Raw genomic sequence first — 18,200 nt, forward strand, 5'->3', positions numbered from 1 at the left:
TTTCTCTTTCCAATCTAGTCTTTGGGGATCTGATAATATTCCAGTGGATTTGCAATGCAGCCCTTCTAAGGAGAGGGAGCTGAAGAAGTGGAAGGGTTTAGAAAGAGAATTCTAGAACATGGGATTTAGGAGATAGAGGCATGGATGCAAATGTTCTGAAGAAAGCAGGGAGCGGCACAAGAATTCAGGGAGGGTGTGTAGGGAGACAGGATATTACAAATGAGGAAATAAAGTGATTAAGAAGAAGTTTGAGGATGAAAGTTATGCATGTTGGCTATTGGAGAAAAGGGAGTCTATGTAGGTCAGCGAAGCACTAACAGGTGAGAAGGACTGAGTGTGGGATAGAAGATGGACAACAAAGATTTAAAGAGATTGGAAGATAGGAGTGAAAATTATCTTAACAGTTGAGTATGGTGATGACAGAAATATGGATGTAGCATTATCATTCTATCTACTGCATGATTCTATCTTTATCTTGAACAGACTGCTCTACAGATGCCATTCTCCTGAATGTAAATCCTTTCTATTCCATATTGCCGTCTGTAGTGAGTTTATGAGAGAGCAGATTCTGGCTGGTGCAGGGAGGATCTATGATTTTTTTTCATTTATTTATGAGAAAGAAGGCACAATGGCACAGTGGTTAGCACAGCTGCCTGACAGCACCAGGAACCCGGGTTCAATTTCGGCCTTGGGTGACTGTGGATTTGCATAGTCTGCGTGGGTCACCATCGGGTGCTCCGATTTCCTCCCACAGTCCAAAGATGTGCAGGTTAGGTAGATCAGTCATGCTAATTGCCCCTTACTGTTCAAAAATATGTAGGTATAGAGGATTAATGGAATAAATGTGTGGGGTATGATGATAGTGCAGGGGATGGGCCTGGGTGATATACTCTGTTGGAGAATTGGTGCAGATTCAATGGGCCAGATGGTCTTATTCTGTACTGTAGGATCTCAATGCTTCTATGTAAAGAGAATTTCACAGGCTATTGATCCTCTGAGAGAAAAATAATTTAACTTGTTAATAGCCTACTATGAACCATGAGACTAAGTGCTAAGAAAGTTAAGCCAGTTTGTTATTCATATGTTCAATGTGTACGTTTTACCCTAGTGTTTCACTTTGTGATATTTCAGATGTACATGTTGCCAAATCTATTGTAATAGTCCTTCTTCTGTTAGCTGCTGGATTTTAAATTGAAGACATCCTGAAACTTCTGCTGCTAGATCATGAGATGGATCTGCTACAGTCACTGCAGCAAAGGCTGGCTGTTCCTGTCCACTTTCTGGCACATTGCCTGTCACTGATTCTAGGCAGGTGGGGCTGGATGTGACAGAAATTGTCCTGAAAAATTGCATCCCCATTCTCCAGCTCTGTACCCTTTCTAATGGACACTTTGGCAGTGCATTCACTGGTTTCTGTGGGAGCAGATTGCTGGGTAGCAATAATATTTAAGAAATTCTGTGCAATAGTTTCTCAACCTGATCGTTCAACTTGATGAAGTGGCTCAAAAAAGCCTACTGTGCCTCAAAGCCAAATATTCCATAACAATAGCATGAGATTTGCTGAAAATACTGTAATCATTTGAGGGACTATCACTACTGGAGGCTCATGGGCAGATGCCCATGAACTTACAAGAAGCTACATTTGTACACTGGTAGTTTTAAGAATTTGCACATGACTGCATAGATACAGAAGACTTCTTCACATTCACTGTCAGACATTGAGGACTAAATGACAAGGACAACTGATTGATGACTCTCTGTTCCTCCAATACAATTACCATCCATTCCTCTCACTTGTACTTTGTGATTTATCTTATGTTAATTATCTAAATCCTCTGAGATAGATGTCCTATGCAGACGTTACAGATGAGACAAGGAAAGTTGCTATTTATTTCATTCCCAAGCAGTTGTGACTTCTTGGAGAATGCACGTAGAAATAGAAGGGAGACATAATTTAGATGTCGATTACAAAACACTCATCCTAGCAAAGCTTACACGTACTCAGTGATATGGTGACGTCAGTAAGATTGTGTGGCAGTAGGAGAAGAAGAATCAACAAGAAAATGATGATACTAGTCCTAAGGTCCAGAAAGGTTTGATGGATTTTGTTTTGAATCCCTTTGCTGTCAGCAAGGTGCCCTCCATAGGATCTAGGCCAGGATTTTACAGCCCTGCCATTGTGTGTCTCCCATCGGTGAATGCGGTGAGCCATTTAAATTTCTGTTTACTTTGCTGAGAGTGTGATGTTCCACTGGGTGGGAGAAGCCATAAAATGCTGGCCATAGTATCAGTCTGAATCCAACTTGTTTGGCTCAGGCATTGCTGCTTCTAATTATTTGAGACCCAGGCTTTGAAATGGTTCAGGCATGGTGGTGGCTGGTGTTCTGTGTCAATTAGTGCTGGTATCAATTAGTGCGGCCCGATGGCACAGTGGTTAGCATTACTGCCTCATAGCACCGAGGGCCTGGGTTCGATTCCTGGCTTGGGTGACTGTCTGTGTGGAGTTTGCATATTCTCCCTGTATCTGCGTGGGTTTCCTCTGGGTGCTCCAGTTTCCTCCCACGTTCCAAAGATGTGCAGGTTAGGTTGATTGGCTATGCTAAATTGCACCTTAGTGTCAGGGGGTAAATAAGTAGCAGGGTAAATAAGTGGGGTTATGGGAATAGGGGCTGGGAGGGATTGTGATCAGTGCAGACTCAATGGGCCAAATGGCCTCTTTCTGCACTGCAGGGATTCTATGAGTTACCTGAAAATTAAAATAAACTCCATTTTAAAGGCTTTGTTGGGACAGCCTTCATCTGAACCAAGGTGGGGCTGATGTACTGGTGAATCATATTTAGGGCATATTTAGGTGTACTAGTGAATCATAATTAGAATCATACTTAGGCGTATTGGTGAATCATATTTAGGCCTTTCAAGTAAATAGTGGGAAGGAGGATTCATATGAGAGGAAGCTTGGAAAGTTAAAGAGAAAGGTCAGGTGGGGTGGCAATGCCACAGGCTGACAGGAAGGGACTAAGCATAAAAAATATAACAGTGCACCAGCAAATAGGGCCAGAATGGGGAAAAATGGTATACAGATAGAGGAAGTTGGAGTTAAGGCCACAATCAGACCAGCCATGATCTTACTGAGCGGCGGCAGATCAGGTTTGATGGGCTGAATGGCCTACTCCTGCGCCTATTTTTTATGACCTTGTAATTACAGAAATTATACTCCAAAATTAAATAGGAATTTTAAAAAAGAAACAAAATAAAATAATGGCAAAATACTTAATGAACCCCAGATCATTTTTGGAAGAACAGGATTGTAATTTTTCTAAGAGTTGCTCGACAAGTGCAGTTTTTTTACAGAAACAAAGAGTTTACATCGACAAGTTCATGTTACCTAGGTATTCAGACTCAAATGCATTGTTGTCTTCACCATGTGTTCGATAGCGATGCAGAACAACAGAGTTTGACATTTTCGAAAACTTTGCTTTCACAGGTTACTGAGCTGTTGATTGACTGAAAACAGGGAGAGAACGTTTAAGCACAGATACGTAGAAATTATCATAGCTAGGAAACAGCTGATAATAATGAAAGTGTAAATAAAATTAACAGTTACTGCCTAAATCTGGACGGTCGCCGATTTCTCTCTCAGTGCAAGAATGAGAGCAAAATTCATATTCCGGTATGACTCGCTGACCATCTCTGTGTGATTTAATATGTGTTATTTTTGAGAATTTTGAGATCTTGCCACTGAAAATAAAAGCCATTTTAACCAGGATCAACTTTATTAATCCAGATATTGAGAATGCAGAATTTGTAGGGATTGCACAATAGAACAAGAAAAGCCCAGTTTTTAAGATGTCGTTGTAAAGGACAATTGTTGAGAATTTGCATGGAAACATTAGCTGCAAAAATGAAGAAGAGGTATTGAGAACTGCATTTTGTTATGGAGAGAACAGATTTCGACTCCTGCCCAGAGCAATCTGAAATGGCAATCTGAAGTGTCCCATTTACGCTGGTTCTTCAGCTCCTATCATCTTAGGTATCTTGAGATGCATGGCTGGAAAACCCCACTGTTTCTGCCAAGAGATCATTTATAATACACAAACTGCAGTCCTGGGGCAACAGGGTGGCACAGTGGTTAGCACTGCTGCCTCACAGTGCCAGAGACCTGGGTTCAATTCCTGGCCTGCATCTCGATGGAGTTTGCACATTCTCTTTGTGTCTGTCTAGGCTTCCTCTGGGTGCTCTGGTTTCCTCTCACAGTCCAAAATATGTGCTGGTTAGATGCATTGGCCAAATTCTCCCTCAGTGTACCCGAGCAGGCGCCAGAGTAAGGCAATTAGGGGATTTTCACAGTAACTTCATTGCAGTATTAAGGTAAGCCTACTTGTGACAAATAAATAAAGTTTACTTTAATTACATATATAGAATCCTTACAGCAAAATGAAATGGTAATATTACCCATCCCATAATAGAAAGAGAATGTACTATTGAAAGGAATTTCCATTGGTCTGTCTCAACTCCTGCTGATCATATGTTTCATTGCAGAACTCATACTTTACATAGGGCATCAAGTTCTGGAAGAGTTTATTAAATGGCAATAATAATAATATGATGGTTAAATTGACTGGGCATTTTGGAACGGGTTTAGGAGATCAGAGAGCACACCAAACGTGAGGTATTAATCATTTATTTACAGCTTTTCCGTGGCATTCCTCATTGTGTGCCATAACATAAAGGATAGATGTTCCTGCACCTTGCTTCCAAATTTTGGTTGAATTAATTTGGAGAAAGATTAGGCATTAACCTTTTACCCATTTCTAGATCTGAAAAGCACTAATCTAAATTTCTTGTTTACATCTGATTGTACCTGAAGAAGGACCAATAACGTTACTTGCATAGCAATAGATGTTTAATCATCAGTAAAGTGATAGGAAGGGTCATCAACAGTGTAACCTGCTCACAGAGGCCCAGTTTGGGTTCCGCCAGGGTCACTCAGCACCTGACCTGATTACTGTCTTAGTTCAAACATGGACAAAAGAAATGAACTCCAGAGGTGAGTGCCCACGATATTAAGGCTGTGTTTGACCAAGTAGCAAAGGGCCCAGGAAAAGCTGGACTCTGGGCAAAAACTCTCCACTGGTTGGAATTACACTTAGAACAAAAGGAGGATGGTTATGATTATTGGAGGTCAGTCATCTCAGCTCCAGAATATCACTGCAGGAATTCCTTCGGGTACCGGTTCAACCATCATCAGCCTTTCTTCCATCATAAAGGTCAGAAGTGGGGATGTTGATTGATGACTGCACAATATTCAGCACCATTCGCAACTCCTCACATACTGAAACAGTCCACATCGAAATGCAGAAAGAACTGAATAATATCCAGGCATGGCTGACAAATGGCAAGTAACATTTGCACCAGGAAATTAACATCTTGAACAAGAGCGAAGCTAACCATTTCCCTTTGACATTCAATGGAATTACCATCCAACGGCCAGAGACTTAATTGGACTAACCATAAAAATACTATAGCTACAAGCGCAGGTCAGAGGCTGGGAATAATGTGGTGAGTAACTCACCTTCTGACATCCCAAAACTTGTCCACCATCTACAAAGCACAAATCAGGAGTATAATGGAATACTCTCCATTTGCCTGGATGATTGTACCTCCAGCAATACTCAAGAAGCTTAACACTCTCCAGGATAAAGCAGCTTGCTTGATAGGCACTCCATCCACGAACATTCAATCCCTCCACCTCCAACGCACAGCAGCAGTTGTATGTACCATCTACAAGATGGACTACAAGAACCCAACAAAGTTCCTTAGACACTACGTTCAAAACCCATTTTCACAACCATCTAGAAGGACAAGGGCGGCAGATACCTGGGAACACCACCACCTAGCTCTTTCCCTCCAAGTCATTCATCAACCTGACTTGGAAATACACTCCCGTTCCTTCACTGTCACCGGGTCAACATCTTGGAACTGCCTTCCTAATAGCACTGTGGTTGTTCCTACACCACATGGACTGCAGCAGTTCAAGAAGACAGCTCACCACCACCTTCTCAAGGGATGGACAATAAATGCTGGCTTACCAGTGAAGCTCATGTCCCCTGAATGAATAAACAAATGGTAAATAAGTCTGCAGCTAAATTTCCCCGATAGCTCTAAGTGAGAATCAGGACAGATAATAGCCCTAGATTAACATAGTGCTACTGCTTACAGATACCATACAGATACCTCTGGACATTGTGATGCAGTCAAGAAAGCTTTTTTATACTTAAGCGCTTTTGCCTCTTTTCATTAAAAGATTCTTCTCTCTTCAGAGCCACTACCAGATATATCCTGCTACTGAAAAAAGGTTCTCCTCCCCGTACACTCAGACAACCGATGTGCTTTCTCTCTATTCAAAATGAGCTGATGTCCAGGGACAGTGAGCCCTGGTGCTTCTCCTGTTTCTGGACTCCTTCTTCCAATCATTTATCTCTTAACCTTCCCCCTCTATCATGCATCATATTTTTTCACCTTCCAAGATCCACTGATCAAGTCGGGGGTGGGATTCTCTGACCACACTCGCTCCAAATTCGGAGAATCCTGCCTGGGGTCAATGGACCTTTGCGTGGTTTGTCCACCCCCCGCCCCACCTCCCGGCACCACCCCCCTCCCAACCCACTCCACCTCCCCCCACCCCCTCACTCCTACCACCTGCTATGAATCCCGTTGTGGGTAGTATTTTCGTAAAGTGATAATGTCCATTTGGTTATAAATATTTTCCTATATGTACACATATACAGCATGTATTCAAAGCACCAAAGATATCATGCAGTTTTAGTTTGTATACACCCTTCAGGTGATCCCACCATGACTATTAAACCAGAGTGTACAAATTTTGCTTTCATTTCATCGTGAAATATTGTTAATTTGACAGGAAAATATCCGATTGGTTACTCATAGCACTGTGAAGATGATAACACTGATTTTGCTGATTCATTAACATGTTCTGCACATTGCAACATATGGACACTAGATTCATATGTGGAGGAAAGACTCAATTCTTGCAACCCAGATAAACTGCACAAGGTCTTTTCTATTCTTGTAGAGGAAGTAGAAGAATTTCTCCTGCCTGGGTGCATGATATTATTCAGTACAATGATTTCATACAAGGGAATTGAATTCTATCTTTACAGTAATCTCATAGTTGGAGGCAGAAACAGAAAATCCTGTCTCTGTTTAAAATACTGAGCACATGCCCCCCCTTGCCCCCAGGTCGTGTTTGGCACCATCTGTATCCCCTCTCTGTCCTTGCTAATGCCACAATAAAACTTTACAAACAGAGCTTTATTGAAAGAGTGAATGAATTCTGTGTTGGACACATTACATCATGGCATTCCCCTTTATTTCTCTTTCCCAGGTTAACTGCAGATGTACCCTGACTGCGGCTTGGGCTGTATTGCCATCTAGCCTGGTGCAGCTCCTAGCACATTGCTAGTGAAAGACATCTTAAGATAAATGAACACACGCAGCCAATGCACGTTTAAACCCATGGCTGACAAAAATGGATTTTAAAACTTTAAATAATTTCCCAGCAGTTGAAAGGATAACATTTTGGCCCTCCTAAATGCTGATTTGAGGTTTTATGTGGGACTATTACTGGACCTGCCTCTTTAAAGTACCAGAAGTGCCTAGAACCCCTCTCCCATATTGACCTACACCCAATTTTGCATTGGCAAATAGACCATGGTACTCCTTTAATATTTAAGTCAGGCCCAAGTGGAAGTTTTGAATAAAGAACAAAGAGAACAATGAAAAGTACAGCACAGGGACAGATCTTTCGGCCCTCCAAGCCCATGTCAATCATGATGCCCTAACTAAACTAAAAACAAAACTTTCTTGGTGCTTATCCCTCTATTCCCTCCCTACTCATGTACAAATGGTGCTTATTAAATGCAATGTAATCAAAATATGCCCGGTGTTACAGTCAAACGTCAATTTATTCAAGGAGATTACTGTCCAGGTAGTGAAGTTAGAAGTCTACCATTTGAAAAATGTGTGTATATAAGAGGAACATGGGAACATAAAAACTAAGAGCAGAAGTAGGCAATTCAACTCTTCAAGCCTGTTCCACCATTTAATCAGATCATGGCTTATCTCTTCCGGGGACCTGATTTTAACATCAAATTGCATCAGTTTCAGACGTGAAAAATTGGTGAAGTTGGGCATGAGGCAAGTAGCGTGACCTCCGCCCACCTCTGCGCCGGTTCTCCCTTTCCCAAGGGCCGAAAATGGGTGGCATACAGATCACGCCCATCAATTTAAATGCATGCAAATTGACGTAATGGACTGCATGCCCTTACTTAACAGCACTTCCCCCTTTACTACTGTGTTTGCCCGTCCAGATTTGGCACGGATGAGAAGGGGGATAAGAAGGGAGATGTAATAACTGGAAATGAGAAATTGGCTGAGGCATTGAACAGTATTTTGTGTCGGTCTTCACAGCGAAAGACACAAATAACATGCCAAAAATTGATGACAGGAAGGCTATGGCAGGTGAGGATCTAGAAACTATCATTATCATGAAAGAGGCAGTGTTGGGCAAGTTAATGGGGCTAAAGGTAGACAAGACTCCTGGCCCTGATGGAATGCATCCCAGGGTACTAAAAGAGATGGCGGGAGTAATAACAAATGCTCTAGTGGTAATTTACCAAAATTTGCTGGACTCTAGGATGGTTCCCGCAGATTGGAAAATAGCAAACGTGATGCTACTCTTTAAAAAAGGAGGTAGACAAAATGTGGGTAACTATAGGCCGATTAGCTGAACTTGTATAGTTGGGAAAATGCTTGAATCTATCATCAAGAAAATAGCGCGACATCTAGATATAAATTGTCCCATTGGTAAGACGCAGTATGATTCATGAAGGGCAGGTCATGTTTGACTAATTTGGTGGAATTTTTTGAGAACATTACATGCGCAGTGAACAATGGGGAGCCTGTGGATGTGATGTATCTGGATTTCCAGAAGGCATTTGACAGGGTGCCGCACCAAAGACTGCTGCATAAGATAAAGGTGCATGGTGTTATGGGTAACGTATTAGAATGGATAGAGGATTGGTTAAATAACATAAAGCAAAGAGTGGGGGTAAATGGGTGTTTTTCTGGTTGGCGATCAGTGACTAGTGGGATCAGTGTTGGGACCGCAATTGTTTATGATTTACATAGATGATTTGGCGTTGGGGACCAAGTGTAATGTGTCAAAATCTGCAGATGATACTATGATGAGTGGCAGAGCAAAGTGTGTAGAGGATGCTGACAGTCTGCAAAGGGATACAAATAGTATAAGTGAGTGGTCGAGGGTCTGGCACATGGAGTTAAATGTTGGTAAATGTGAGGTCATCCATTTTGGTAGGAATAACAGCAAAATGGATTATTATTTAAATGGTAAAAAATTGCAGCATTCTGCTGCGCAGAGGGACCTGGGTGTCCTTGTGCAAGAATCACAAGGAGATGGTTTGCAGGTAATTAAGAAGGCAAATGGAACTTTATCCTTCATTGCGAGAGGGATGGGTTTAAAAACAGCAGGGTTATGTTGCAGCTGTATAAGGTGCTGATGAGGCCACACCTGGAGCACTGTGTACAGTTTTGGTTTCCTTATTTGAGAAAGGATATACTGGCACTGGAGGGGGTGCAGAGGAGATTCACGAGGTTGATTCCAGAGTTGAGAGAGTTGGCTTAGGGGAAGAGACTGAGTAGGGGTAGAGAGATTCTTCCCGCTTAGAAAGGAAAACAGAACTAGAGGGCACAGTCTCAAAATAGCAGGACTTTAGAACGGAGTTGAGGAGGAACTTCTTCACTCAAAGAATGGTGAATCTCTGGAATTCTCTACCCATTAAAGTGATGGAGGCTACCTCATTGAACATATTTAAGTCACGGGTAAATAGGTTTTTGATAGACAGGGGAATTAAGGGATATGGGGAGAAAGCGGGAAAGTGGAACTGATCCACTTCAGATCAGCCGTGATCTTACTGAATGGTGGGGCAGGCTCAAAGGGCTAGATGGCCTACTCCTGCTCCTATTTCTTATGTTCTTATGTTCTAGGCTGAGGCCATACTCATTGGAATTTAGAAGAATGAGGGGAGATCTTATAGAAACATATAAGATGATGACGTGAATAGATAAGAAGCAGGGAAATTGTTTCCACTGGCAGGTGAAACTAGAATAAGGCCTGAAAATAAAAGGGAGCAGATTTGGGGCTGAGTTGAAGAGGAATTTCTTCACACAAAGGGTTGTGAATCTATGGAATTCCCTGCCAGTGAAGCAGTTGAGGCTACTTCATTGAATGTTTTTAAGGCAAGGATAGATAAGTTTTTGAACAGTAAAGGAATTAAGGGTTTTGGTGAGCAGACGGGTAAGTGGAGCTGAGTCCCTGAAAAGATCAGCCATGATTTTATTGAATGGCAGAGTAGGCTTGAGAGGCCACATGGCTTACACCTGCTCCTAGTTCTTATGTTCTTATGAAACAGACATGGTCTGCAAAGGTCCAGCTTGGGCGCTCTAGCTTCCAGTTCCGAGCTTCCAGTGGCTCCCTGTTTCCAATCAGTGATGGGGGCGGGGGGGGGGAGGGGGGGGGGGCGGGTGGGAAGAAGGAGATGGGGGGTGGTGTGGGTGCGGGGGGTGGGATCAGATGGTTCTCTGACTCAGATCTGGGAGGCAGGGGTGCAGGGGGCAGGGAGCAAGGGGAGACTGCTGCCTCTCTGCTTGTGATCGGTGGTGGGGACAGGAGGATCCACTGCCACTTTGCGTATGATTGGTGGGGGGTGCTGTAGAGGAGGGGCCCACAATTGGTCTGGATGGCGGGAGAGTGGGGGGATAAGGGGGTCAATTATGTTGTGGAGTGGGGCAATGTCTGTGGGGGCTATTATCTGGCCCGAAAGCGATCTGGCAGGAGAGTGTTTCTCTCTCTTTTTTGTCTGCGCATGGGCAGGTGGAGACGCCAATCAAAGCTGCCAGATTTCGGGCATGGTATGCCCTGCCCACAGGCTTATGCAGAGTGATTCAGAATTGCTGATACTTTTTCAGGCAGAGTGCATATGGGGTGCCTGTATGGGGGAACAGGCCTAAAAGTCGGATCTGGAATACTCCCAGTTTCAAGCCCACCCAGGACTTAGAATTAAAATGGTAAAATAGGGCCTCTGGTCTCAAACACACCTCCCTATCTGTTCCCCATATCCCTTTAACCCTTTTTAAACATCAGAAATATATCTATCTCCTAGTTGAAACCATTTGATCATTCAGACTTGACCATGCTATGGGACAGTGAGTTCCACAAATTCACCACCCTCTGTGAGAAGTAGTTTCTCCTCATCTCAGTTTTAAATCTACGACCTCTCAACCTATACCTCGGACCTCTTGTTCTAGATTGCCCGATAAGGGGAAATGTTTGGTTATGTTTACTTTATCAATCCCTTTTAGTATTTTAGATGCCTCAATCAAATCCCCTCTCATCCTTCTTAACTCCAGCTAGTATAAGACCAAACTGTTTAATCTCCCCTCATATGTCAACCCTTTCATCTGCGGAATCAATCTAGTGAACCTCCTCTGAACTGTTTCCAATGCCACCACATCCTTCCTCAAATAAGAAGGCTAAAACTGGACACAATACTCCAGATATACTCCAGATGTGATCATGCTCTACACTGCAACAGCACCTCTCTACTTTTATACCCCAGTCCCTTTGCAATACTGTTGGAATGTGTGGTCTATTTACTCTTTAAGAGAGGAGGTGAAGTGTTGTAAAGGTTAGATGTATTGGGGAGAGTCTAGAATAGAGAATATGGAGTGACCTTATTGTGGGGAGTCAGGTTGCTCTCCAAACTCAACGACAAATTTGCAGTCCATGTTCAACTCTCTGTGAGTCTCAGATATTCTATAACTAATGTGCAGGATGGCCATTGCCACCACCAATTCCCCATAGCTCAGTCAACACTTCCTCTTTGTAGATATGGAGTTGATATTGAGGGACAACTGAGGGAGGTCAAACTGGTCTATCTGACTGAAAAAGGCAATGCATGAATATTTTCCTTTGCAAGCTTCATTAAATGAACTCCACTCAAAGGCAGGTCTTTAACATATTTGTGCCTGGCTTAAACAATTGGCATAATATTTCAGCCTCTTAAATCTTTAGAAAAAACTGAAGAATTGTTGCAAGATGTTAGGTCAAACCGTCACCCAAGTAAATGTCAAATTTCTTGAGTTAACATTATGTGAGCTAGGAGTCTCCAAATAATAAGCAATTTAGAGCAAGATGCCAGACTATTTAGAGTGTGAAAATAAAAAATACAGTAGTTTATGTAATTATTTATCTTTTTGTTTCATTTGTCTATAATCATGAGATTCCATACTTGATAGTCACAGATAGGAACTATCAAAATGGAATCTCAGCTCCAAAAATCCCACTTCACTTTAGTGTAATAAGCTGTGTTTTTGTTTACAATACTGGATAAGTACAAATAAAAAGTATAGGAATACTTAGGTACTTTAAAAAATTATCTGACTTTTCACTAATAACAGCTATTTGATGAAAATTTTAAGAATTATTATGAAAGAAAAATATTGTAATTTTTAAAATTAATAATGCTACAATTTACATGTCAGTGCTTTTCAGCTTTCATGCAACACAGAAATGAATATTTTCTGCCGAGAATGTCATTTCCAAAAATTTCCTCCACAAGTTTGGTTACAGCTGTGTAAAGCTTTAGTTAGGCCACATTTGGAACATTGCGTGCAGTTCTGGTTGCCAGACTGCCAGAGGGACGTCGTGGGTGCTTTGAAGACAGTGCAAAGAAGTGTTACCAGGATGTTGCCCGATCTAAAGGGTTTTAAGGTATGAGGAGAAGTTGGATAAACTTGGATAGTTTCACTGGAAAGACTGAGGCTGAAAGGCGACAGGTTAGAAGTCTACAAAATTATAAAAGGCATAGGTAGGGTGGATAGTCAGAGTCTTTTTCCCAGTGTGGAAAAGTTGACTACAAGAGATCAGAGGTTTAAGGTGAGAGATGGTAAGTTTAGGGGAGGCATGGGGGAAAGCTCTTCATACAGAGGGTGGTGGGTGCACTGCCAGCGAAGGTGGTGGAAGGAGGCACATTATTAATATTCAAAGTGTATTATGATAGAGACACGAATGGGATGCGAGCAGAAGGATAGAAACCCCATATCTGCTCAGGTTTGGTGGGTCGAAGGGCCTTTTCCTGTGCTGCATTGTTCATTGTTTTTTATACAACACATTTGCAAATCTTACAAGCAATACTAATTACAATCTACACATATGGTAACAAGAAGCTTAATTGGAACACTTGGCAAAATAATATAATAAATCTTATTATTAAAACTGTACTACAATTCTATAATATTGATGTGCATCAGATTTACTATAAATTTTTAACATACCTGATCTATTCAATGTAGAAAATAGACAACAGAATCCCTCTGCATGGCTACTTTCAGTTATGATTTGTAGCGTTGCCAATCTGCTTCACTACTTTGGAAGCTAGTAACCAATAACTTTAAAGTTTAAATTATTAATCTTTATCTGCTTAAAGGTGAAGGTAAATGACTTGAAGTTCATTGTATCCAATGGGTCAATGACATTTTGCAAGTCCTGCTAGTTGCAAATAATTACAAACAAGCACTCACAGTCCGCTGGCAATAAGAAAGCCCTCATTTGCTTCTCATTTATCTGTTCATATGCAGTTTTGATATTTCTGTATATGTGAACACAATTAATAAAGTAAAGTTTCAATATCTTTCTGCAAGGGAAATGTGGGTTAAATATTAAGGTAAATAAATATAATTATGACCAAGAATTTTAAACACAACAACATTTCATTCAATTTCAAATGATGATAGGTAAGCAATGTAAAATTAAGATGTAATTAAGGTGAAATTTTCTTAAAATTTGGGATTTATTTCACTGACCTCTGTTAAAAAAAAGCAAAACTTTCAAAAAGTTAATTATTAACAAATGCAGTGAGAGAAATAGCCCTACGTATAGTTGATTTCTGATCTACAACCTATGTCAGAGACGACCTTGTTTTGGCAGCAGCAAATGGATTAATGCACTCATCACCAATTTCCCAAATTTGCAACATGTCCACAAAAGACTTCCATACTCCACAAAGTAAAATGGATCATCAGGATTCTCTGACGGTGAACTATCATAGAATGCTTGGCCTTCAATAATTACCACGGTGGATTTACTTTCTTCAAGTGGGACACCTGAAGATGGGCAGAATGGAATCTGAGGGCAGTGATTCCGGGTGAATTATTCATTCTGAAAGCTGCTGCAGAAATGAAGAGCTGAACAATCTCATTGTGCATCATGACAATTCTGTGATTCTGCGATAACTAACTTGTGAAACCATTCTTCTGGTTGGGTTCAGATAACAGTAATAACCGATGAGCATGAATGCCAATTACTGATTACTGCCTTATAATAGCTCCCATTGGTCTCTGTTTAATACATAGAGTTGTTTCCACTCAGTTGGCAATGGGTTGGTGATATGTTATCTCTGGTCTGTTTCATTTTCAGAACTTTGAACAAAGTTTATGGAGTGCACTTATTAGGCTCTGCACAAAGTGCAGTGTCCCACCGTCTACTGCCTACTTCATCTCTTGACCACCTTTCTAGTTGTGGTTGCTGAGTACAAGCTACATGTCTGTAAACAATGAGGTCAGTGTCCTTACGGACATAGCTTTTTTTGAAGCAACAGTTTGTCCTGAAACTTTTAAAATATCCCACGTTAAGGCTTCATAGGCTTTAAGTGGGGTGGCACAGTGGTTAGAATTGCTGCCTCACAATGCCAGGGACCCGAGTTCATTTGGTGACTGTGTGGAGTTTGTATGTTCTCACCGTGTCTGCGCTGGTTTCCTCCAGGTGCTCTGCTTTCCCTCCCACAGTCCAAAGATGTACAGGTTAGGTGGACTGGCCATGATAAATTGCCCCTTCTCCAAGACCTCCTCCACGATCATCCTCAATACTGGTGCCCCACAAGGCTGTGTTCTTAGCCCCCTAAGATACTCCTTGTACACCTATGACTGTGCGGCTAAATTCTCTTCTAATTCAAATTTCAAGTTTGCTGATGACACCGCCATAGTGAGTCGGATCTCAAACAATGATGAGGCAGAGTACAGGGAAGAGATAGAGAATCTGGTGAACTGGTGCGGCAACAATAATCTTTCTCTCAACGACAACAAAGTGAAGAAGATTGTCATCGACTTCAGGAAGAGTAAAGGACAACATGCCCCTGTCAACATCAATGGGGATGAAGTAGAAAGGGTTGAGAGCTTCAAGTTTTTAGCTGTCCAAATCACCAACAACCTGTCCTGGTCCCTCATGCCAATACTATCATTAAGAAAGCCGACCAACACCTCAACTTTCTCAGAAGTCTAAGAAAATTTGGCATGTTAACTACGACTCTCACCAACGTTTACAGATGCACAATAGGAAGTGTTCTTTCTAATTGTATCACAGCTTGGTATGGCTCCTGCTCTGTCCAAGACTGCAAGGAACATCAAAAGGTTGTAAATGTAGCCCAATTCATCACACAAACCAGCCTCCCAGCCATTGACTCTGTCTACACTTCCCACTGCCTTGGCAAAGCAGCCAACATAATTAAGGCCCCAATGCACCCACACATTCTTTCTTCCACCGTCTTCCATCGGGAAAAAGATACAAAAGTCTGAGCTCATGTACCAACCAACTCAAGAACAGCTTCTTCCCTGATTGACTTACCTTGCACTCAGTTGATCTTTCTCTACACCCTAGCTATGACTGTAACATTACATCTGTACTCTCCCATTTCTGTCCCTATGAACAGTATGCTTTGTCTGTATAGCATGCAAAAAACAACACTTTTCACTGTATGTTAATGCATGTGACAATATTAAATCAAATCAAACACTTAGTGCCCAAAGATCTGTAGGTTTGAAGGGATTAGTGGAGTAAATGTGTGAGGTTATGGGAAGAGGCACAGGGTGGGCCTGGGTAAGATACTCTTTCAGAGAGTCAGTGCAGACTCAGTGGGCTGAATGGCCTCCTTTTACCCTGCGACGATTAGATCTTCTGAATATAAACTATTTATATCAGCTCATTGAGATCTCCTCTGCCATATAACAGCTCTATAATATTTATTTTTGATATCAATTATAATGGAAATCCTCAGAACCTCTATCTTTCTCTCTTTCTGAGATAACACAGTCTCCTTCTTTGTAAACAAATTAATTTGATGTGCTGGACACAACTATTAAAAAGACAATTTATTAGGGGAAAGGAAAGCAGTTTATCCACATTCCGAGTTGCATAAGTCAAAGGTCAATATACCACCACCTTTTGCAAGTAATCTCAACAATACATGTAAGTAGGGTTGGGCCAGCTGTATTCACTCCATTTAGAACTAAGCAAACTAATGTGAATTAAATAAATGCTTCTGCTTTATCAGACAGCATTCTTACTGGTAAAAATATTTATTTTTTTCCCCTCAGGCAATACAGTGCTGAACCGAATAATATGTTAGGCTGAAACTCTAGACTAGAAATTATGTTTTTTTCTTTTCTTTCATGAGATGTGGGCATCGTAGGCTATCTAAAATGTATTGCCCATCCGTTATTGCCCTTAAGAAGTTTGTGATACACCACGTTTTTAACCTGTTGCAGTCCATGTGTTGTAGGCACAGCCACAGTGGTGTTAGGAAGGCAATTCCAGGATTTTGACCCAGTGATAGTGAAGAGACAAATGCTTTAATTTCAAGTCAGGATGATGTGTGTCTTGGAGGGGACTTTCATGTGGTGGTGCATTTGTGCATCCGCTATCTTTGTCTTCTAAGTGGTAGAGGTCATACATAGGCTTGGATGATCTGTATTGATGCCGTTCAGAACTTTACAAACTATGCTGTGGAATATTGCCACTATGGACTTGGGAGGGGGTTACACATGCACACAGACAAAGTTAATCCTGCAGTTATATAAAAAATAATTGATAAAGCAAAGTACAATCATGTGTTGATCAAAATTAGGTTTTTACATTATCAGGATGAAGGACTTGTGATGCAGTCCCTGCCTCCCTGCCTCCAAAGCACTTAAGCCACCTAAAGCAAACTGCTGTAGCTTTAACTAAGGCATATCACTCAACATTTCAAACTTTCACTCTGCTGTGGAAATCCAAGAACAAGACTGCTTTTTGCAGCCCGAGACCTTTGTTGCTTGCCATTTCAGAGGGCATTGAAGAGTTAACCCACATTGCTGTGGTTCTGAATCAAAAGTAGGCCGGACCAGGTAAATATGGCAGATTTTCTTCCACAAAGGACATTAGTGAACCAGATTGTTTTCATGATAATCAACAATGGTTGCATTGTTACCATTAGAATTTTAATTCCAGGTTCTTTTTTATTGAATTCAAATCTCGCCATCTGCTATTGGTGTGATTTGAACCCAGATCACTAGAGGATTGACTGTGTCTCTGGATTACTAGTGCAGTGACAATAGGGTGGGAGCAGCTTTGGGAGTGGTCTCAGGATTACTAATCAGTGACAATACCACTATACCACTGTCCCCTGAAGCTGGCTGAGATTGATTACTCATAGATTTCCTGTTACTATACCCAAGTAATTACACAATCCACTTATTATGAGGTTTTCATCATAACTCATGATATTAAAGAAATCATGTGAAGACATTTGGTGGGATTTTATGGCCTCGCTTATCCTGAGACTGTAAAATCCTGCCTGAAGTCAATGGCTCTTCCCGTTGCCTGCCCCTCAAGCACTCCAAGTCCCTTAGTGGGTGGAGTGGTAAAATTCTGGCTATTAGAACTTACCTTTTAAGATACATTTCTGGGCTGATTTTACTCTGTTATGTTCAATGTTTGTGATTCAAATCACAAAGTTAATGTCCCGGAATTCCTCACCAAACACTACTATGGCAGCAGCATCCAAACTGGAACTGTGGCGATTGAAGCAAAAGGTCCACCTTACTCAGATCAACTGGGAATGAAATTTTGCTAATGTTGTGATACATGTGATAATAATAAATCAAATCACATCAAATCACTTGCTCTAAAGAACACATGAAATAGGTAGGTGAACTGGAACAGTGGGTGAGCCGTGTAATGTTTCCCCACACTTACCATTGCAGGGAACCAGAGTGAAAGTGCAGACTCT

General features: G+C 41.5%; 1 protein-coding gene across 1 annotated transcript in view; it reads right to left on the reverse strand.

The window, feature by feature from the left end:
• Window positions 1-3,461, reverse strand: part of LOC145349723 (bile salt export pump-like) — an 81,983-nt gene extending 78,522 nt beyond the window's left edge. Inside the window, exon 1 of the mRNA XM_080198261.1 lies at window positions 3,386-3,461. Coding sequence (XP_080054387.1) covers window positions 3,386-3,461 — 76 coding nt within the window. The remainder of the gene's footprint in view (window positions 1-3,385) is intronic.
• Between the last annotated feature and the right edge of the window lie 14,739 nt (window positions 3,462-18,200).

Source organism: Carcharhinus amblyrhynchos, chromosome 11 (genome assembly GCF_965287045.1).
Source record: "Carcharhinus amblyrhynchos chromosome 11, sCarAmb.v2.hapA, whole genome shotgun sequence".
In the NCBI taxonomy this organism is placed as follows: Eukaryota; Metazoa; Chordata; class Chondrichthyes; order Carcharhiniformes; family Carcharhinidae; genus Carcharhinus; species Carcharhinus amblyrhynchos.